At 40.3% G+C, this 7,488-nt stretch overlaps 1 protein-coding gene across 1 annotated transcript in view; it reads right to left on the reverse strand.

Moving 5' to 3' along the window:
* tmtopsa (teleost multiple tissue opsin a) overlaps positions 1-5,130 on the reverse strand; it is a 64,694-nt gene extending 59,564 nt beyond the window's left edge. The window contains exon 1 of the mRNA XM_079347346.1: positions 4,346-5,130. Within this exon, the coding sequence (XP_079203472.1) occupies positions 4,346-4,793 (448 nt within the window). The 5' untranslated portion in view covers positions 4,794-5,130. The remainder of the gene's footprint in view (positions 1-4,345) is intronic.
* Between the last annotated feature and the right edge of the window lie 2,358 nt (positions 5,131-7,488).

Here is a 7,488-nt window from a genome sequence, read left to right on the forward strand (position 1 = left end):
TATCGATCATTCAGAGGAGCTTTACAGAGATTTTGTGAAGACAGAAGCGGTGACTTTGTCAAAGCTGAAGGCGGCGTTATTCATCGAAACAATCAATTTCACTTTTTCTCTCTCTGACCCTCCCTCACGCTTTCCTTCTCTCTGTTTTTACGAGGCCATTGAGGAATCGCTTGTCCATAGCCAATGGAGCTTTAATGATGTCTGTGAGCCATCTCTCTCTCTCTCTCTCTCTCTCTCTCTCTCTCTCTCTCTCTCTCTCTCTCTCTCTCTCTCTCTCTCTCTCACACATACACACACACACACACACACACACACACACACACACACACACACACACACACAATTCCTCTTCGTTCTGTTGTAGCTGGTATGAGCCAAACTCTTGTCAGGCAGAAATTTAATGAATTGGCTCCTCGTAGATGTCAGTGTTGCACATCTTCACATGGTGCTTAATCTCAGCATAACACTTGTATTAGCGGGATAGTGGAGACAATCATAGAGTATACACACTCAGAAGCATCACAGGCTCAATTTATCTGCAATGAAAAGATCTTGTTTTAGAATTGTTGACTTTGTTCCAAGAGGAGCTGGAAAAAAAAAGTTTGATTCAAGAGGCTCTTAAGCAGAGCAAGATTCAATTTAGTTTAGTTAACCAAACTTTAATTGTGCATTTAGAAAAGTTTGAGGATGGCATGCTGACAAAGGAATGGGGAAAAGGAAAGAGCCTGTTCCGTGCTGCAGAAACCCCTGAATCATTGAATGCAGCATTTTTGGAAGTGCATTCATGTTCAGAGCAGGAGGATTGCTGAGCACTCTGGAAGAGTTACTCTCAGCTTTCTCGAGAACCATTCAATGAACTTCACATTTCACTATATGCACTCACTTTGAGTCCAATACACCCAGGTGTGAGTTGGACTGAATTTGTGGTTCTTGAGGAATGTGAAGGACAGTAAATTTCCGTCCTTTGTGGTTAGCAATTTTTACTTTACTTTTACATTTTAAAAAAAATCTGTCTTTCTTACTCTGATCCCATTTACAACGGGTCATAACATTGGATATATATTATACACCTTGAAAAGTTGTTTGGATAATAAAGCCTATAGGCAAGACATAAATACAATATAATTGATTTTTGATCAAATCTGTGTGATTGCACCTTGAGGTAGTCCGACTTACATTGTTTGTAGTTTTAAAGGCAATCCATACAAAGTGTAAGCCTGCGTAATCAGCATGTTTTCAACTTTGATAGTGAGTTTTTAAAGAGAGAGCAAAAAAAATCAGATCTTAATGAGGATAACAGGAGACTTTAAAAAACGGGTCTAAACAAACTAAACTTCAGACGCAGGCCTTCAGGACATCTGTCTTGGTAACATATCCACAGCTGACAGCATTTGAGCAAACTTCATAGGCCTGACGAAGCAACACTTTATAAAAATACAAAACATCCAAAGAGGTTTCTCTTCCAGCTTGATGCAGAGATCTTTCCTTCCCAACAGTTTCAATAAATGGATGTGAATGGACGGGGCTCATAATGAGATACCATAAAAAGAAGCAGAAAGACAGCGAAGACTTAAAGCTGTTAGAACTGAACTGACTACAAAGACACAAAGAACTTTTTCCTCCCCTTCAGTCTGACTGTCATGCTGCTTAAAGGCAGTAGAAGGGTAGCTGTGGAATCAGTGGCAACCTCTGTCATCAATGTGAGAATGAGGTGTGAATGTTTAAATTTGACATGAAGTGTAAAAAAACATGTAGTGTTGTCAGAAGTATAAAAAAGAATATTAACCATTAATATGGTAAAGACTTTTTTTTGCCTCACAATCCATCAATGCCATACTGTCAGTTTGCCAAAACACAATCCCTCGATTCAGAGGGAGGCACATCATCAACAATTACAAAAAATCATCTAAATGATATGTCTCAGATGATCAATGAATACATATTTTGGTTGCCCACCATCGATGTCACAAAAAGGACAAGCAAAAAAAACGCATCTGAGTTATTTAGCCACAACAGGAAATATGAGCCCTGACTTTTTGTCAGTGAGACGGTGACATTACGAGTGGATATCTCAGCTTCTATTAAAGAAAGACATCAGGAGATTAGGCACAGTGTGAGCAAGAAGGAGACCCTTTGTGAAAGATTTATGAGCCTTTTCACAAACTTCATCAGAATAAGGCTGTGGCAGCCGACTGCATGGGGACCAGAGGGCTATGTGCAGTCAATGTGAAGGAAGGGGGTGGAGGGCCATATTCCAGAAAGCTCTTAATATTTTATCAAACTATTTTTTTTTCTGACCAGTAAAAAGCCATTCCTATTGTTTGCATTATCTCAATCCGATGACCAATGAACTTTAGGAATTTGTTTTTTAAAGAAGCTGACCGTGAATGCATGTAAAAGTGGTGAGGAATAATTGATGAAGTTTGCATTGAAAAAAGTAATGAAAGCATCATCAATTATTCAAACATGACTAGAGGAGTGACAGATATCGGCTTTATTTTATCAAATAGTACTGTTTTTTATGCAATGAATTCTATATGATATGCATATAGATAGACATTTCTCACAATTGTTCAGTCAAGCAGCATGTTTGGTACTCTGCGGGCTTCTGAGCCAGACAGCAAGCAAATATTAGTATTATAAAATACAAATTGAATGGTCTAACTACATCTCTTCTCATTTCTGTTGGGTTTTATTTGTTAACAAAAATCTGCACAATTTATTTTGAGAGGCAGGTTTTAACTTGCAAATTTTCTTTGAAATATGCCCTTTGATTTGACAGCAAGGGACATGTTTAATACAGAGCAGAGCAATAACCATGTTCATGTCAAAGAGATGAGGAATTACTGTTTTCGCAACCCAATAACTCAAGCTACTTGCTCCTCAGAGGTTTTTATGGAATGCTTTGAAGGCTTGAGGGCAATTAGTGGGACTGATAGAAAGAAAGCCTGTTCATTAAAGACCTTTAAATCAGACATTGCGAGAACAACTGATACAGAAGAGCAATTGTGTGTCCTTTTTTGAATTAATTTGAAACTGTCTTCATCCAAATGACCTAAAAGCTTACATGAGATATTTTATTGAATACTAGGACATGTTCATATTTGCTTTATAAGTTTAATGCAAAACTACTTTGCAACTTTTCTACTGCCCTCCTGGCACACGCAGAGATGAACAATAGCTTGCTTTTGGCTCAGCCTGCAGCCTGGTTGGGCTCCAGGTGACTGAGTAAATGCAGTATCCTCAGTTGCATCACTGTGGCCCATTTGCATCAATTTGAGCGCTCCTGAGCAAAGCTAGACCAGCGTCCCCTTTCACGAAACAGATTTCCCATGGGTGACTTTATTCTGCCACAAATGCTGGTGATGCATCTGCCACAGCTTGCTCATGGACCCTGGACGGTGTCCACGTGCACAAACCCTGCTCCTCTTGTAGCTTAATGAACAGTGATGATGTTTCCCTCGCCTCAGGCACAGAAACGACATCGTATGGTATCAAGCATGTAAGAGCACTTAATGGCAGGCTGCACACCTCTTTATTTCACTACTACACATACAGCGCTATACGACAGTTTCGATTTTGTGATGACTTTTGAACAGATGACTTCATGTGGCAGTACACTTCCATGAAATTTGACGTGCACATTTGGAGGTTATTGGACAATACAGCCCCAGCGAAGATAAAACTAAAACTGCACCGCATAAGATTGTTGCACAACTAATTACTTGGACATAACCTGCACATCAACGTGTGAAGGCACCCTGTGATCCATAACAACGGACCTGCGCGAAATTATCTTCCATTTCCCCCTCGACAATCTGCACTTTTACCAACACCTTGACGACCTTTGCAATAAGTGAGGAGGATGCATGATGATGACAACCACACATTTCAAATACAAATAAAGACAATTTGAGATAAAAAATGCAATACCAACAGCAATCAGAACATCCTTAAACCACATAAACCTATGGAATATTGGAATACTATACATTATTATATAGTTGTATTTGGTGCATAAGCGATATTTCCTGTTATACTTTACTAACATAAGGTTTATGGTGATTTCAGGCTTTTTCCTTAATAGTTTCACGTGAAAACAAAGACGCCGCGAGCACAACACAGCATACTTTAAAACAATCAAATAGGCTACTATTTTTAATAGTCAATTTCTACCCTAAGAACGAAGCTTAACATCTAATCCAACAAGCGCAGTGCTCCACACAAATGAAGCATACCACTACTGACAACCGAATGTGGAAACAACATATCGAAGCACACACATACAAAACCACACAAAGAAAGCAAACGTAAATCATTTTTAGATCTTTGCACGTCTACTCACCAAAGAGCGAGTTAGCGAATCCGTACCACACGCAGCCCGCATCTCCTATGAGCCACCGTCCCTGCGTGCTGGCCGCGAAGCTGAACGGAGTTCCCAGTACGCACACCAGCAGGTCGCTGATGGAAATGTTAATCAGCAGCAGGTTGATGGGTGACCGCAGCATCTTGTAGCGGCAGAAGAGCACGAGCACCAGCAGGTTGTTCAAAAGTCCGAACGTGCCAATGAAGCCAAGGCACACAGCCACCACCACGTTCCCAGTCGGAGTAAGGGTGGTTCGGTACGAGCCGCCCCCCAGGTGCCCTTCCCCGGCTCCGGCACACAAAGCGCCGTTGACCCCTGCGCAGCCGCTTAGGCTCACGTTGGACACAATCATCGCAGTCCGGTGCACTGAGCGACGGCTAATGTGTCGTTGGCATCTGTTCTTTTTTTCTGTGTGGAAAAATATCATATGGACAAGTTGTGTCTGGTAGCCAGAAGCACGTGTTGCTGCTGTAAAAAGAAATGACAAGTGTAAAAAAGTAGAGCCAAACTGAAATGAGGGATACTAGTAAAAAAGTTTGTTTGTGTGGAATTTCAAAACTTTGTGTCTGAGTTCAGGGGAAGGGGAGGTGTTGGAAAATTTCAAAAAATAAAATAAAAGTTTGTTTAGTCTTTGCTCCACCGTGTGGCAGTCTGTAATGCTCTCTCACTGTTTGCGGAGACGCTCCTGTCTCTCTCACAGACACCTTCCTTCTCTGTCCGGATTTAAATCACTGTAGCCCGCTCTCCAGTAGCTGACGTCTGGGCGAAGGGGGGAGATGGGGGGAGGAGGAAGGCGGAGCAGAGTAGCATGGAGATCATGAAGATGGCCGTAGTATTGCTCGAAGACCGTCACCAGACCGAGCTAAAGACACCCGACTTTGCACGGAGCCCTATATTAAAAGAGAGAATTAAAGAAAACAAGAAGGGGGGAAAAGTCTACCTTAAAGTTTGAAAAAGCTACTCCTTCTCCCTCGCGCGTCACCTCCAGCGTCCAATCAGGACGCTTTGAGGTGCGGCGCTGTCCGTGGTGCTGAATCTCTGGGGGCGAGTCCTCAGCAGCGCCAGCCACATTTCAGCAGTTTATCTCAGTGTGTTGTGAATTTAAATGAAAGCTTTAAAGTTAATTAATTGATCGGAGAGAAAAAAAGGTTTTAGTATTAATTGATAATAACAAAACCAACTATCTCAGGATCATTTACTTTCCAAATGGGACTAGGTGTAATTAATATAAAACATGAAATTATTCACAGGTCTTATTATAAATGATTGGTTTAAGGAATTACTCCCTTGTTCGCAATCTTTAAGAGTTGTTGGTTGTTGTTTTTTTAAATCTGAGTTACAAAGTGTTTACACATCCACAGAGAGCATTTTGGCAGCTTTATTGCTGGCAGTACTTTTGACTCTAAGAAATAAAGCTGACAACCAAAGTTAAACAAGCAAACACAAAATTAAGCAAAGATAATAGTTGAACATTTGAAGTGCCTCCAACAACTATGTTTTTGAGCCTTTGTTTGCACAATCTCCCTATACAGGTTAATTCATAGTGTTGGGGGCTCTGGCAGCAAACACACTTAGAGTCACCTTTACTTATAAGTTATGACAATAAACAGACAACAGAGTGTTGCCTGACGATCTCTGGCTGTGTATTTAGAGTAAGAGGTTAGAAGCCACACAGGTAACTTAAAGTGATTGAATGTATTTTAAAACTGACTCTTGAAGGCACCTGTAGTCGATGTAATGGGGCTGAAATAGGTGTACTGCTCATATGGTCTCAGTGATGAGCTACTGCATTATGTATGAGCTGGAGGCAAAGGAGCGAATGCTGAAAACAGAGTTGCGATTATCTGGACAGGATGAGATGAAGGCAGGAGAGATTTCTTCATGATTCAAAATCAAAGTTGTTAAAAATGTTGAATCCTCAATACTTTTGATACCATGTGTTTAAAAAAAGATACAGTCTCTTTATTCATGTTTTTAACCATAAGCTGCTGTGAGCAAAACAGATAGAGCACTGTCTTAATCGCTCCAATGGCAACCATTCGTTGTAAAGTTCGCAGAAGTTTTCTTTCAAAAATTGGAAATTCAGATGAAAATCTCATCCAATATTTTGCGCCTAGAGCCCTGAGTCTACTTGCTTTTAACTACATGCACATGAGAGTTTAATATCAGCCTTTCATATCCTGCGGTGGTTTGTAGCATTGGTTGTGCATGTCTTCCAAATGACCTTCCTCAAAGGATGTTCATTTGGTAACACTACAATACGGTACACACATTTTCATAGTCATTAGGGAATGAATGAGGAACTTACTACTAGTTCATTATTAGTTAATGAGTAGATAGTTATTCACTCCTCCTTACATTTTATAAAAGAGCTGAAGATTACTTAACAGAGAACAAAGTGAGACATCATAATGTGTAGATATAGCCTACTGAATCATTATCTGTTCATTATTTAAGTCTTTTGTGTACCCCCCAAAAGATTTAGTTTTCCCAAAGGTAAACTCACACCCATGCAAAAGATGAGCTCTACTAGAGACTAAATGTGATGTTCAGAAAGTGTTAAGCAGTCTCTTTTTGGTGCTTTTAAAACATAAGCCAAGTGGGCTTGACTCATGGTTGTCAGATCTTTGAACGTGTGGCATTTAACTTTTTTTTTCCACAGACAAATTGATATTGATATAGCTACTGTACAATGTTCATTGTCTGATGATTTCCCCCTAACTATTTCATTTTAAAAGTGTGTATCTGTGAAATTAAATAATCATTTCTCTGTCTATCAGCACTGCAAACTTTCCCTCCAGAGACAGAGGCAGAGTCAGACTGGAATAATGACAAGTGAAATGCTAAAAACATAATGAGTGTCAGGCATCTAGCCATACCGAGTCCATGCACTCCAGCGCAGGCTGAGAGAAGCAGTGTTTCTTGTTTGAAGACAGCACACCCTGTGCTACAAGTTAAACGAGCATAATCTGGACGAACAATCAAGTCCACTGCAGTGCTAAACTATCCACTCATCTGGTAGCTGATTTACATGGCTGACAGATAAAGTGCTATCACATGGAGACACTTAAATATTTTGGGGCAAAGAACAGCATGTTCTAGCTTTAATTAGCTAGTCTACA

The sequence above is a fragment of the Symphodus melops genome, assembly GCF_947650265.1.
Source record: "Symphodus melops genome assembly, chromosome: 7".
Classification (NCBI taxonomy): Eukaryota; Metazoa; Chordata; class Actinopteri; order Labriformes; family Labridae; genus Symphodus; species Symphodus melops.